Source organism: Hirsutella rhossiliensis (genome assembly GCF_020360975.1).
Source record: "Hirsutella rhossiliensis strain HR02 chromosome Unknown scaffold00005, whole genome shotgun sequence".
NCBI lineage: Eukaryota > Fungi > Ascomycota > Sordariomycetes > Hypocreales > Ophiocordycipitaceae > Hirsutella > Hirsutella rhossiliensis.
Genome location: NW_025408671.1, coordinates 5,293,550 through 5,309,306, shown reverse-complemented (window position 1 = coordinate 5,309,306; position 15,757 = coordinate 5,293,550). Strand labels below are relative to the sequence as shown.

The window sequence follows — 15,757 nt, the reverse complement described above, 5'->3', positions numbered from 1 at the left end:
ATTTGGCGGCTATGAAGAACGAAGTAGGATGTATTCTGTAGTGACTTGAGTGTCCACGTCATTCGCGCTGGGGAGTGCGAACACTTTACACGTATTGCGGGTACATGCCATCTTTAAGGGCTTCCTGGGACTACTGGTACGGTATAGCCACGCGAAATTCCCACAAGCCTTAAGCAGCGACTCTAAAAGCTCACGTTTCATCTGGGTTCTATAGATTGAGGATCAACAAACATCATTTGGCGAGTTCAATATCAAAATTTCCGATATCAAGGATTTTCAAGACTCATTCTGTTGGAAGAGACTCGTAGTCTCTAGAAGGTTCTATGACCATGTGGACATTTGTCAGCTATGTCTATATAAGGCCTAGCATTCCACTTCTTCTGTAGCTGATATATCATAATCAAGAGATCATTCATTTCGTCTTTCCTAGTCCACGGGTGTGAACAACAAATCCTTTCGTTCCTCAAGGCAAGGCAAAGTCCTTCGGACTGAATAATTATACAACTTCTACCGGTATACTAAAATGCATTGGGGTGAAGACATAGTATACATGGAACCCAGCTACTTGCAAGCTAAAATGCTATACTGCTCTTCAGTCCATCATATATACACGGTGTCTTCCAGCTGCGTCCTGTCCCGCGTCGTGTTGATCTAGGCAGTAGGCAACAGGTTCTCACTATCTGTCTAGGCGGCGTTGGCTTTATTGGCTTTCTTGGCGGCCTTCTTGCCCTTCTTCTTCTTGGGGTCCCTTGCCTGAAGGGAGCCCTCGTCTTCACCAGAGAGCTCGCGCTTGGCTGCCTTTGCACCAGCTGCCTGGGCGGCGTTGGCTTTCTTGGCGCCTTTCTTGCCCTTCTTCTTCTTCTTCTTGGGATCCCTGGTCTCGACGGTAGCCTGATCAGCAGCTCCATTGGTGGCAGCGTTGGCATTGCTCACGCTGGCAATGTCTTCAGTGCGCCTAGCGTTGAGCGAGTGGCTGGGCTCGGTGATTTCTCGCTTGTCCGGTCCCCAGGCCTGATCGCCGGCTGGCACTGCCAGGGCGGTGCCGACGAGGCAGGTGAGGAGATAGGCGACGGCGCTGGCCTTCATAGTGACGAATTTGGGCAATATTGAAAAAATTCAAGGGGATTTACTAGATAATGGAGACTCTTTCGGTGCTTGGTGAGTATTCTCTTGTCCACAGAACTGTTTCCAGGGGAAGTCGAGCCTCTATTTATACCCTCCGAGTGTTGCGTCTACTTAGTCACGGCAAATTGTGGATGGGCGTCTCTGAAGCGGCCGCAGCAGGCAGGCCGCGTAGTCCTATGCTCCATAAATGGCCACGAAACCGATTGTGTTTAGCTTCTAAGGCGTGGTCCGTTAAACAGTGGCACGTAGGACAGCCCACCAGATTACCGACGGCTTAATTTAGAGGGCCTTTGGACCCTCCAGCCTGACGGAGGTGCGCGGGAGCCGTTCTTAGTACGGAGACAAGAAAGCCGCGGCATTTCGATTTGGAAGTTGGAGGGTTGAGCGGAGCAGAGAATGCCAGTCAAACAGTAGCACGCTCATCCAAAGGCGTGCGTATACCGGCGTGTAGAGACGCGAGCGCTCGGCTAGGGTCAAGGCCCCGTTGAACTCGAAGTTGAGCATGAGTTGGTGAAATCATGCGAATCGGAGTTTCAGGCCGAGACAAGAGACAACCAGTTTCCGGTAGCCCCGGACCCGCCTCCAGCTTGTCGGTGGATCTGGCTAAAACAGGCAACGCGGAATAGGGACGGCGGTAGTGGCGGCGCTAAACTCGTGTGCTCCGGACGGCACGGCAGAGACGGATCTGGACTGATCTAGTATCCGTATTGTCTGCCGTCATTGCCGCAGGGGGTCCTGGGGACCGGCTTAAAGTTGCTGAGAGCCGTGATGAAGAGTGGCTATCGCGCTTCAGCAGCGGCTTGTGTCATCTTTGGTGATACTTCTAGTGATATGCCTCTTGAACGAGCAGAAGTTCCAACAGTCAGGGGGCTCAGGGCAGTCAATCTAAACTGACTGAGTAAGGCCAAGCAAACCAAGCTGCCCGTTCTCCCTAGTGTTTGACCATCGTACTGGGTGGACAGCGTGACGTTCCTGACTTAAGCCCCTTGAGGGATTGGAGAGTCATATAACTCCCGACACGCACGCTCAATGCTGGAACAGCGTATATCAGGAACATCAAGGCCGTGTACCATAACAAGGTGCGCGAAACACTTTAGCGTGGTGCGGCGGTCGTTCCGACACGTAACAAGGTTATTATTCACGCCGTCGATCCTCTCCCCGGTATTCTCTTCAAGTCGTTAAACCACACATATCTGCTCAGAATCATACACAGATGGCTATCCCACGACCACTGGCTATCGTGACTCGCAAACGCAGCCCGCGTCCTGGGGCGTACTTCGTAGATGTAACTTGGTTCTTGTCAAGGGTGTGGGGATCCCAAGTCATCCCAGGTGGCTGAGGCTTGATTGGTTGTTCTCGACCCTATACTTACTTGGAGAGTTGACATGACTTCGCACACGATTTGGCGCAATGGCTTACTCGTTGTCTAGTCTTGTTGACGTCAGCTGAGAAGACGGGTTTTGGTGCCCTGCATAGTTCATAATGATCCGCAATGTTGGATCCACCTGTGCACTAGGCACCGATCGCGCACGTATAACTAATCGACCGCGCTAGTCACGTGCGAGTAAGAGGTGAGACACAGGGAGGAAGGTCTTTGCACACAGTTTGTATGGGACACGTTTCCCTAGTTACACAAGATATAACCAATTGAACCAGTTCGAATAACCTCACTGCAGTGAAGAGCCTGTCCACACTGATCAGTGTCGCCCGGCAAAGGTGACACAGAACAGCAAGACGGAAGAGAGCTAACCTATCGTCACGCTCTGCAAAGCGAGCTCCTGACGGTAGGATAGTTGCTACAACGCGCGGATTGCTACGAAGACTCTGCATCAGAGCCCACTCTAGTTATCCAACCGTGCCTAAGCTTTGCTGTCATCAGCGACCCTTAGGCGTGCCCTATCGCACATTGATAACCTCATTGACACCCTGTGCCCTGTTTCTCAGCACACAGCCTGTCAATATGTCTGACAATTCATCTGCCGCACTAGCCCCGGCAACAGCCCAGGATACCCCGGCCAACGTGTCTCTCGAAGACAGGCAACTCGTTGAACGGAACCTGACGATCGTGGAGCTCCCTTCACTCCCGATCAGGCATTTCGACGCGGATTTCCTCAACGAACCTATCACCCAGAGCTCCTCCCTTGTCCACCGCAACAGCTTCTTCTTAGGCTGTGTGGCAACATACACGGTGGATAAACGTAACCACGGAATTGCCCTGCTTGGGATCTGTATAACGACTTCACGGGATGGAGCTATGATGACTTCGAACTAATCAACCCACGCCTTAGATCAAGACTCCGGACGCTTCTCAGAATTAGGGGGATCTATATGGGCAAGGCCAACTCTAGCATCTCTCGAGCTTTATGTGGCCTTCTAACAAGTAACGAACTTCCTGAATGGGATGAGAACGAGTTGCTTGGTCAAGAGGTTGCTGAAAACACCGTGGCATATAAGGTGAAACAGAAGCTGCTCCAAGGAACTGTTAAAGCGGCTATATCGTCACCGGCACCGGTAGTAATCCAGCAGCCAACTATTACCCGACCGGCGGAACCGGAATCCCCTCAGATCATTGAGACCCATCAACCCGCTCAGCAAGAGCCTCAGCATCAATGGCGCGAATCCCCTCGGTATCAGCAGACGCTCCCGTACGGACTACCAACTTCCGAGATGCATACACGAGCATTCCACCTGTTCGATTCGAGAACGAGGAAGTTGAGGCCGATCTCACGATTAGATTCATTAAGATATGGGACAAGAAACTAGCCTATACCGGCGAACCATACGATATCTTCGATGACAAGATCCGGAAATTCATGAGCGTGTGCCGTCAAGCAAACATTCCTCCGTCTAAATTCCATGGTGTTTTCCCTTCGATTCTGGCCAAGGAAGCTCAGTCCTTCTTTCTACACGAAATCAGCACTGATTTAACCTTCGCTGAGATGTATCAGAAGATGAAAGAGCACTTTGACACCGAAATCAACCAGAAGATGTATCATACCCACTGGAGCACCCTCACCTTCAGCCGACTTCGGGCTGAGATGCCCGGTAAGTCATCTGACGAGGTCCTCCAGGCCCTTCTTACGAAATTGCGGCTCTGTAGGAGAGCACTCGGGGATAAGTCTGGCGGCGAAGGTGGCCTGATCGATGCAACGCTCAGGGCGTGCCGTGGTGTGCCTGAATTCCGACTCGCGATATACTCTCCCGCACCTACATTTGAGGGATTGGCATCACAGCTTCGATCATCGCTATCTGCCATGCAAGATGAACGATCTGAACAACCCAGTGGCCAATATCCCCAAGACCTGGATAGAGGACATGATCAGCACTTCGTGGATCGCAAATTTCAGCGAAATTCCGGCGGAACAAGAGGTCAATCACAAAGGCGTCAGCCAAATTGGAAGAAGAAATGCTACGTTTGCGGCAAGGAAGGTTGTTTCTCAACGAGACATCCTGAAAACGAGAGAAAAGCAGCCAAAGAGAAGTATCTACGAGAGAGAGGCTTCCACGGTCAATCTCGTTCGTATGCTATGTTCTTGGCTGACTATGAAGGGGAATCACAGGATCAGGATGACTCGAGCACCGAGGAATCCGATGATTCTGACTCCTCTGACCCTTATGAATCGTTCTACGCTGCTGCGACCTCTGTCCAACGAAGCTTTCCATCATCGGATCTCTCAGTAGGCATCAAGTTATTCAACAGTGACGAACCCACACAATTCATACTAGATCGTTACTCTCAAGACTCGTTCCAGGAATCATGCCGGACACAGGTGCGGCATGCATATCGACGGGAGGAATCGAACAACTGCGTGCTCTCCAACGAGAGATGCCCCCAGTCCAATTCCGTGATGATCGCAAGCCCGAACCAGTTAGATTTGGTGCAGGAAGATTGGAAACACCACTTGGCGTGATCACCTTGAACACACCAGTGGGAGAGGTTGATTTTCATATAGTCAACGTGCCAACGCCATTCCTCCTATGCCTAGCTGATATGGATCGGCTCGGCGTATATTTAAATAACGTCACGAACGAGCTCGTTGGCAATGGTGTGAGCGTTCCAGTGATTCGAAGATGGGGTCACGCGTGGTTCTTCTTGCGGAAACAAGAGGCATCAGTGGCATATCTCACGGAGGCTGAATTGCGGCGCCTCCACACGCGTTTTGGTCATCCATCCGTGTATCGGCTGCACAAGCTGCTGAATTCGGCTGGCCATGATGTGAAATCGAAGCTCTGGAAATGATCAAGAAGTTCTGCCACTACTGTCAGATGAAATCCGACCCGCCACGAAGGTTCAAGTTCAGCTTGAAGGATGATTGTGACTTCAATTACGAAGTCATCGTTGATGTCATGACATTGGGTGGCAGACCAGTCCTCCATGTTGTTGATCAAGCCACTGCCTATCAGGCAGGGAGATTCCTATCCAACATGACGGCCAAGGAAACGTGGCTCGCGTTGAAACAATGTTGGATGGATACATACCTTGGACCACCCGATGTGATCACTCATGACGCAGGCACGAATTTCGCTGCTGCCGAGTTCCAAGCAGAAGCGAAATTGATGGGAATAACGTGTCATCAGGTGCCTGTGGAAGCACATTGGGCTGTTGGGAAGGTTGAGAAGTATCATGTGCCCGTCCGAAGAGCATATGATATATTAAAGGCAGAGCTGAAGGATACCGTGAGCCCTGATCAAGTCCTTCAAATGGCTTTCAAGGCTGTCAACGACACAGCCGGTCCGGATGGCCTCGTTCCAACCCTCCTCGTCTTCGGTGCTCTGCCTCGAATGACGATGGATTCGCCGCCTACACCTTCCGCAATGGCAAGAGCTAAGGCGGTGTGGCGAACGATGTCAGAGCTGAGGAAGATCAACGCCCAGAGGAAGGTTCAGACCGCGTTAAATACGCGTAATGGGCCTGATACAGCGTTGCGCCTGCCTATCCCTGGCGCTAGGAAGCGAAGTTCGCGTATTTCGCGAGAAGCACGGATGGCAAGGCCCATATAAAGTGCTCGAGGTGACGGATACGGAAATCGCAGTTGACCTGGACAACGGACCAGCGAAATTTCGCAGTACATGCGTCCAACCGTACTATCGTCACCCGGAATCGCTCCTTCCTCAGTTGCAACCCGACCTAGCCCTAGCCGCACAGACCCATCAACACAACAATCACTCCTTCCCTCAACACAATCCGATCAACAACATCCTCTTCAAAACCCTCTTCCTTCCACCCACAACTCAACAACCTCTTCCTCTTCCTACCACAGAAGACCAACCCAAACCTTTCGAATACCCTGAGCCAAAGAGGCCGCGCAGGCGTGGCCGACCTAGGAAGGATGCTGCACAAAATGGCACATCAGAATCCACTATTGTTTGCTCACCCGTTCAATTTATCGTTCATCATGAAGCTAATGCGTTTCTTGTTCGAAAAGAAATGGAACATCTCGGCCTAGCCAAGCGGCTACGAGCTGAAGGAAAGATCACAAGCACCGGTTTCCCATTTGAAGCTTCCGACACACTCGAGCTCACGAACCTCCTCGCCGCTGGGGTCATTGTACCCGAAGAATTCGATGCGAATAAACATGGTGGATATCGTGTCTTCAAATCACGAATGGTCAGAGAGGTTAAGGGAAGAAATACTGCAACGCCATACGAGAAATCACGCCTCGTTGTGCAAGGATACAATGATGATGGGAAACGTGGGATCCTCACAAGCCCCTACCATCAGCCGGCCCGCACAACGCGTGGCCTTGGCCTTAGCACCGTTTCTCTGCACACGGGATATGTTCATCATGATCAGAGACATCACGATGGCATACACACAATCCCAGACCAAGCTGGCCCGTGTCATCCTTGCAGCCCTTCCTCAAGAACTCAAAGAAGATATCCAGAGGAACAATCCTGCGAATCGTGAAGCCGCTATATGGCATCGCAGAGGCAGGAGCCCACTGGTTCAACACATATCACGACCATCACTGCCGCAAGCTTAATATGGAAACCTCTTCGTTTGACCCGTGCCTTCTGATCACGGCAAACAACATCGCCGACAAGGACCTGTTTGGCATCGCGGCCTTGCAAACGGATGACACATTCATTGTTGGCACAGATGCATTTCTCAAGATCGAGGAGAAAGAACTCTGCTTTAAGGCCAAGCCAAAGAGATTCTCCAAGAAGGTTCCATCTGCGACTTTAACGGCAGCCGCCTGACCATACAAAATGGCTGTGTCATCGTCAGGCAGAAGGGCCAAGCCCAAAACCTCGAGGAGATCAATCTTCAGGCATCAAGTAGGCATCAGGATTATGCTGCTCAACGCGCCCGGGGGGCATATATCGCTTCGATTTGCCAACCCGAAGCAACATACGATTGTTCCGTTGCGGCACAAGCCCAAGAGCCCGTTAATACCGACTTCAAGGCTTTGAACAAGCGGATTGAATGGCAGATCAACAATCCCGACCGTGGCCTATGTTACATACCCATCGATCTCGAGCGCGAAGATCTTTGTGTTCACCGATGGATCATTCGCCAACAATAAGGATTTAAGCTCTCAAATCGGCTTTGTGATTATCATCGCCAATGAGACCGCGCAATCAACCGATTCATTTTCCATCCGCGGAAACATTCTTCATTGGAGCTCAACTAAATGCAAGCGCGTTACTCGAAGCGTTCTTGCATCAGAGATCTATGGATTGACATCGGGCTTCGATCTCGCATTTGTGATCAAGCAAACGGTCAATACGATCGCACAACGCCTTGATCTGAAGCAAATCCGCTCGTCATTTGCACAGATTCATATAGCCTCTATGAGTGCCTCGTCAAACTTGGCACCACAACAGAGAAGCGACTCATGATAGATATCATGGCGCTGAGGCAGCATATGAATCAAGGGATATTGCGGAAATCCGTTGGGTCAACGGCGCAGATAACCCTGCCGATGCTATGACGAAGGCATCACAAACAGCGCCCTCACGCAGTTTATTAGCGACAATCAGCTAAACGTGAGGTGGAAGGATTCGTTCATCGCAATAACACAACAATTCTCGACGAGATTTAATCGGTTTTCGTTCCTTCTGCTGCTTTACCGTCGTTCTTTTATTCCATTCACATTAACGAGGAGATCCTCGTGTCCATATTCCAACGTGGGACCGATGGAATCAGCTAGCGCATCCGGCGCTCGAAATGCGGCCCATGATGGCGTGTGGCAGAACACACCCAGTGTGGGGGAGGGAGAGCTACAGTCAGAGCACACTATCCAACATAGTGATGCATCGTGGTAGGAGTTTGTTGGTGTTCTTGTTCGTGTTTTTCCTATCTCATCTTAATTCGCTGTGTTTGGTGTGTTTTGGTGGATTGATTAGTGCGCGATCATCGATTTAGAAAGAGGTTCCAGTGTTGGATCCACCTGTGCACTAGGCACCGATCGCGCACGTATAACTAATCGACCGCGCTAGTCACGTGCGAGTAAGAGGTGAGACACAGGGAGGAAGGTCTTTGCACACAGTTTGTATGGGACACGTTTCCCTAGTTGTGGTCCAAGGTATGTATCCATCCAACATTGTTTCAACGCGAGCCACGTTTCCTTGGCCGTCATGTTGGATAGGAATCTCCCTGCCTGATAGGCAGTGGCTTGATCAACAACATGGAGGACTGGTCTGCCACCCAATGTCATCACTCATGACGCAGGCACGAATTTCGCTGCTGCCGAGTTCCAAGCAGAAGCGAAATTGATGGGAATAACGTGTCATCAGGTGCCTGTGGAAGCACATTGGGCTGTTGGGAAGGTTGAGAAGTATCATGTGCCCGTCCGAAGAGCATATGATATATTAAAGGCAGAGCTGAAGGATACCGTGAGCCCTGATCAAGTCCTTCAAATGGCTTTCAAGGCTGTCAACGACACAGCCGGTCCGGATGGCCTCGTTCCAACCCTCCTCGTCTTCGGTGCTCTGCCTCGAATGACGATGGATTCGCCGCCTACACCTTCCGCAATGGCAAGAGCTAAGGCGGTGTGGCGAACGATGTCAGAGCTGAGGAAGATCAACGCCCAGAGGAAGGTTCAGACCGCGTTAAATACGCGTAATGGGCCTGATACAGCGTTGCGCCTGCCCCTATCCCTGGCGCTAGGAAGCGAAGTTCGCGTATTTCGCGAGAAGCACGGATGGCAAGGCCCATATAAAGTGCTCGAGGTGACGGATACGGAAATCGCAGTTGACCTGGACAACGGACCAGCGAAATTTCGCAGTACATGCGTCCAACCGTACTATCGTCACCCGGAATCGCTCCTTCCTCAGTTGCAACCCGACCCTAGCCCTAGCCGCACAGACCCATCAACACAACAATCACTCCTTCCCTCAACACAATCCGATCAACAACATCCTCTTCAAAACCCTCTTCCCCTTCCACCCACAACTCAACAACCTCTTCCTCTTCCTACCACAGAAGAGCCTGTCCACACTGATCAGTGTGGACAGGCTCTTCACTGCAGTGAGGTTATTCGAACTGGTTCAATTGGTTATATCTTGTGTAACTAGGGAAACGTGTCCCATACAAACTGTGTGCAAAGACCTTCCTCCCTGTGTCTCACCTCTTACTCGCACGTGACTAGCGCGGTATTGAACCAGTTCGAATAACCTCACTGCAGTGAAGAGCCTGTCCACACGCAAGATAATAAGGTCGTTAGTTGAAAGTTCGGGTCGGCAGACCCGAGGGTGGTGTGGGTCAGTTTGGCGCCACGAAATAATAAAGGGCATGATAAGTGATAATATGGGGAAAGACTGACCGAGGTGCCCTCATCAATAAATGTGGGGGTGGGTCTGAGTAAGGTAGACAGCCTTGCCGGTCTGGGGAGGTGGGGGCCCCCACCGATTGAATCCACACAAAATTTGTTCAGGCTACGAAGTAAGTTACAGAACAGCCCACAAGAGCCATCGCTAGAGCTTCAGGCACGAGTCAAGCTGTGCTGTTCGGTACCTGATACAGAGTTGGGATGGATTCAATCGGTGGAGCCCTCCCCCGCACGCCCACCGCCTTGCCGCTGTTTCATTAATCATTAGCCTAGGCCGCAGTGGGGTTTATGGGTCTGATACATGTACTTGCTAGCATTGCGCATGTTAAATTCCCGCCTAGATGAGGTGACAATGCGTTAATGGTTAATAGAATAACGAGGCCCTCAGCCTTATTAGTACTAGGGGGGCCTCAAAGTCGGCCAATCCCCGTGACAGCTCCACAGTCACGGGGGGGCGGTTGATCTAGAATTAAACGTTGACCTAGAAAAAAATTGGTACTTCAATTAACGTACCCCACTGCGTCACGCAACGCACTAGGTCATGCAACAATTTTCAACACCTGACGCGTCTTCTTCAAATTGACGCGATATGGACCACAACACTCGTATTGCAGAGGCAATTATAGAAATGCAATCCCAAGATCGCCCTAAATATGCAGAGACCGCGAGGAGATACAATATCGACAAATCCACGCTGTGGCGCCGCTTCAAAGGCAAAACAGCCTCAAATCACGACGCGAACTCTTACTCGCGACAGAAACTCACCAGCGCGCAGGAGGAGACTCTTATTGGGCACGTCGATAAGCTGACCGACCGTGGTATCCCGCCTACCCCTCAGATGTTGAAGAATATCGCCGAGGAAATCGCAGGGGCAGAGCTTGGTGTCAACTGGGTGAGCCGCTTCCGCAAGCGACACCATGACCGTCTTTCGAGCTTGTATTTGCGCACCATAAATCATCAGCGGAAGGCTGCTGATAATTCCAGGCATTTCCAAAACTTCTTCAATCTAGTAAGACTGCTTTTATCGTCATTTCAAGGGTATACTGCCGACAATACTCGGTCAAATGCCGTAAAGTCGCCATTTTGACCGAATCCAACTAGCTCCGCGAAAAGATCGAAAAGTACAACATCAGTCCCTCAAATGTTTATAATTTTGACGAGAAGGGATTCCAAATTGGTCTCTCTCGCTCCACCAAGCGAGTTGTCCCCCGAGAAGCCCTCAGGCGCGGAAAACTGGTCGGGGCAAGCCAAGACAGGAACCGGGAGTTCATCACGCTGATCGCTGCCATATGTGCAGATTATTCGTACCTGCCACCGGCCCTCATTTACAAAGGGAGTCAAAGACTTCCAAGATACTTGGCTTGAGGATTTTGACCATTCCAGCGAAGTAGCCTTCTTCGCCAGTACGGAAAACGGCTGGAGCTGTGATGCACTGGGTTTACACTGGCTTCAGCGCATATTTGACTGCCATACGAAGCAAAAGGCTGGTCGTGCCTACCGTCTCTTAATTTTAGACGGTCACAATAGTCACATTAACCTGAAATTCATTGACTATGCCGATCGGAATCGAATTCTCATTGCTGTGTTGCCATCGCACTCAACTCATCGGCTTCAACCACTCGATGTTGGCCTGTTTTCCGCACTCTCCACCTATTATGCTCAAGGTTCCGACCAGCTGATGTCCATTGGATGGGGGTTAATTCGCCTTACCAAACGGAATTTTTGGCCACTCTTTCGTGATGCGTGGAACCAGGCATTTACGGCCAAAAATATCGAGGCTGGTTGGCGGGCCACAGGAATCCATCCACTCGACCCCGGCAAAGTATTGTCCAAGATTAGCCACAGCAGTGATGTGACACCCCCACAAACTGCATCTGAGGAAAGGGCGATGAAGACTCAGGCTCTCTTCGGGCTATTCGGCGCATTACCCGCCGTCTCCGCAAGGAAGGGCTGATGGACTCCCGAGTCACAGCGCTCTCCCGAGCATCAGAGAAACTGGCGACACAATATGAGCTCGTACAACACGAAAATCGAGATCTACAGGAAGCGCTCAAACTTGCACATAAAGGGAAACGCAGAAAGGCCTTGGGCCTTTTCAATCCAGAAGAAAGTGGTGGCCAGCCGGTCTTTTTCAGTCCAGCCAAGGTGGAACTGGCGCGGCGACGTCAGACGGACAAGGCACAGGCCGACGAGCAGCGCAAGCAAGCCATTGAAGATCGTCGACTCCAGGTAGCCATATCACGTGAAGAAAAGGCTCGAGAATCTGCCGAGAAGAAAAACAGCGGGCTGCAATGCATCAGGCCTTGCGAGAGCAGCGTTCTCGAGAGAAGACAGAGCGTGCTGCGGAGCGCGAGGCAAAGCGAGCTGAGAAACGGGAGGCCGCAGCAAAATTAAAAGCAGAGAGGTCTGCACGCGAGGCTGAACGCCAGGCTATTCGGGAAGTCAAGTTTGAGGTAGCTGCTACGTCAAAGCCTGGTGTAAGAGGGCACAAAAGACCCGGTAGCGGTGAGAAAAACGAGGGGCGTTGGAAGCGGGTTTGCGCGACGGGCATTCAACCACGCAACAACTCGGAGGAAGAAAGGGTAAAGATTGGTTCTGAAGCTTCAGTGGCTCGAGACCACAGTCCCGGAGCTTTAGGGGTAAAGACATACCTCCCGTTCGACGGAAGCGCAGGGAAGTATGGAGGCCGGTTTCTCAGTCTCTCAGGTCTGGGCGGACCACAAGACCGCCTGCTCATATTTCCTAAGAAAACCATCATATAGATAGACTCTGTGTGAAGTGTTTCACATAATTGTAATGTTTAATAGTATTTTAAATGGTTGTGTCGGTTGCAGGATTAATTTTCGCTCTGGCTTGCCGGTCGGGCAATTTGTTGCATGACGTGGTGCGTTGCATGACTCAGTGAGGTACGTTATTTTAGTCAATGCTAAGTGACAAAGTTCCAGGGTTATTCTATCTTATTCCCAGTCAATTCCTTCTCCAGCTGCTTTTCTCCAGGGATATAATCGTTGGCCAGACGATGCAGTGTGCCAACGACCAGGTCCACGGGTGCTTTTAAGCCTGCCTTAAGCATCCCCCAAAAGCCCTCCTTGTTTTCACGGACCTTCATGACTTCTGTCACACACAGGATATCAGCCTCCAACAGGCTGACCCCTACCATCTACACTATGCCAAACAGCCACACCAACCATCAACATTATGCACACGTTATAGGCACCTACACTATATGATCAGATGCTTCTAGCATCTCCCAGCCACTCCTTTATGTCATCTATAAAGATGTTGCTCCTTTTCCCCTCTAGATAGCTAAATCAAGAGTTCTTCCACTTCCTGATCTTCATGCTTGCTGCTGCTCTACACCCCGTGCGATAACTTCCTTGCCGAGGCCTTTCCATTTCTCTCGAGCCGAATCCTGTATCTCTTTGTATGCAGGCACCCAATCCCTGAAGATATCGTTGACCGTGTTTGTCACTCCCTTGGTGATCAAGCCCGCAATCCTTTCCGCCTTTTGTACCCCAGTTTCTGTCCCCTTGAAATTCGAAGCCTCCTGTAATTCCTCGTTGAAGTTCTTCAGTACTTCCGGAACACCGGGCACGTAATTTTTCAGGATTGTCAGCTCAACTTTGGCCTGATGCTCCACAACCGCCTCGAGCGCTTGAATTACCGTATCTAGCGTTGACTTGCCCTGGATAGACTGTAGTTTGCGTTCTAGCTCTTCAGTCTGGATTCGTATATCGTTGAGTCCGGGTATCGTATCGTCTGCAATGTCGAGAAGTACTTTTCCGCTCGACTTCAATGCGTCTGAGAAATTGCCATTCTTTATGTCTTCTTCAACCTTGCCTGTAATTGACCCATTCAGATGGGCCGTGGCAGAATCCACGATGTCGGTCATAAACTGTGCTGCTTGCAGGTACCCGAGACCTTTTGCCAGGTTCTCGTGCAATATCTTCTCTGGCTCCTTTGGGATCTGCTCCGGCTTTTCAATAGTGTTCTTGGTCTCTTTAGTGGGCTTGATCTGCTCGGGCTCTATCCCATCTGGCTTGGTCTCCTCAGGCTCCTTCTCGTTGAGATTGTTGCCGTCCTCGCAGGCATCTCGTCCGCCATCTCGCTTTGAGATGGCACAGCTCCCCTTTCTAGGCTTGCCGTCTTTTGTCTTGTTGCTGTCGTTCTGCTCTTTGCCGTCGGCCTGTTGATTCTTGGTGTCCTTATTGGCTGCTTGATTTTCTTGATATTTTTTCAAATCCTGTTGCATAACATTTCCGTTAGAGCCACTAGTAGAAACGCTACCCCAAGGCTCTCCCTTGTTAGTAGGCATAGATTCCTCGACGTATTTGAGCAAAGACTTGTCTTTGAATTGACTGTACTCAGGTTCATTCCATCGCTCGGAGCCCAGACCGGTTTTTGGAAAACCAGCAAGTTCTGGACGACCACCGCCAGCGCGAAGACCTGCGTACTTTTTTTCGTCGTATTTGGGGTTTTTCGTTATAATGTTACCATTCTTGTCAACAATGCCGACTATTTGGTCAATAGGAATCCCACCAAGCGCCGAAAATTCGTACTCATGGGCCTTCCCCGTACTGTATCCGAGACTTTTGTTTATATCAATCATGTTCGGCGTCGCCTTGATTTTATATAAATGTTGACCATATTCGCCTGCTTTTGTAAATATTTTCGATGTCGAGACATAGTTTGTATTTTGCAGGTGACTCCTGCCACCTTGCTGGTGGTGATGAAGACTTAATCCTTCTTCGGAAAGTTGAAGACGACCTCGAGGTATAAATCCTCCTTGTTGGAGTAGCTGCGTGAGAGGTATGGGGTCTCCTCGGTAGACAAACTCGGGGGCCGGCAGCGCTCCGCCATAGACCACAAGGCATTGGACGAGTAGCCACCAAATCAGTTTGAGAGAGAATGAGTAGCGATGCATTTCCGATATCTATGGGAACAATGAAAAGAAATCGGTGTCGTAGCAGACGTTGAATGAAAGGGATTACAGAGTAAAAAACACTCAATAATCTGCCGAACCTATATAGTCCCGACCGTTTTTAATTTCACCCCTCAGACTTAGAAAATGCAGGCCCAGCTAGACCGGATTTGGCTGCTACCCCTCCAAGTATGGCTGAGTACTGTGCGATTAGGAATATTTTAAAACCATCAGCCTCTGCTTGTATGCAAAGCACTTACACGCTTACTAGACGACTGGCCTACCTACCGCTGCTGTGTCCACAAGTCGAGCTGGGAGGTGTGGCGGGGCCCCCACTCCCCCCCTCCCTAAGAATAAATAGTGGGACCGCTTAACAATCCACCGCTTTCCGCTATCCATCTATCAAAAGTGGGGGAAGCAGAACGTGAGCTCCGTTCATTAGCTACATCCTCGAGTCATGCCAGATTCCTAAGGAAGTATTCGTACTCAATACGAAATCATCACCACCACGTTCGCTCGGGGTAAACCCCTCGCTACCTAGTAAAGTCGAGGATATGTTCGCTGCTTCGGCCTGCGGCAATCATAGGTAATCGCCAATCCGGCACAGCAAGTTGTCGTGCCGGGTTTAAAAGGGTTCAATTGGTAGCCCATTGGTAGGTAGTCGGTACATTCCCCACGTAAATTTGGTGGATGGATAATAGAAGCTAGAAAGCGGTGGATGGATAACTTGCCCCGAAGTCAAGTACCATGCTTACCCCCCCTTCTGCTCACCCCCCCTTATGCTCCGCCAAATGAGACAAACCTCACCAAAAATCTGATTTTTGAACTGCTCATATTTCGGCGAACTATGGACATATAGATATAAAAGATACATCATTTGAATGAGAATTGAACACACTAATTGGTTCTTGGTCTTTTTATGACGCGACCCTGTCGC

The 15,757-nt window shown here is 50.5% G+C and overlaps 3 protein-coding genes across 3 annotated transcripts; 1 reads left to right on the top strand and 2 right to left on the bottom strand.

The window, feature by feature from the left end:
• Window positions 1–684: 684 nt before the first annotated feature.
• HRG_06129 (uncharacterized protein) lies at window positions 685–1,086 on the bottom strand (the record flags this gene model as incomplete). Its single annotated transcript, XM_044864600.1, has 1 exon — window positions 685–1,086. One exon carries the CDS (start codon window positions 1,084–1,086, stop codon window positions 685–687), a length of 402 nt encoding a protein of 133 aa, XP_044721132.1.
• Window positions 1,087–10,488: 9,402 nt separating this feature from the next.
• On the top strand, window positions 10,489–11,264 carry HRG_06128 (tc5 transposase DNA-binding domain-containing protein; the record flags this gene model as incomplete). Its single annotated transcript, XM_044864599.1, has 2 exons — window positions 10,489–10,908; window positions 11,001–11,264. The coding sequence occupies 2 exons, from the start codon at window positions 10,489–10,491 to the stop codon at window positions 11,262–11,264; spliced, it is 684 nt and encodes a 227-aa protein (XP_044721131.1).
• Window positions 11,265–13,236: 1,972 nt separating this feature from the next.
• HRG_06127 (uncharacterized protein) lies at window positions 13,237–14,151 on the bottom strand (the record flags this gene model as incomplete). The annotated part of the gene is made up of 1 exon (XM_044864598.1): window positions 13,237–14,151. One exon carries the CDS (start codon window positions 14,149–14,151, stop codon window positions 13,237–13,239), a length of 915 nt encoding a protein of 304 aa, XP_044721130.1.
• Between the last annotated feature and the right edge of the window lie 1,606 nt (window positions 14,152–15,757).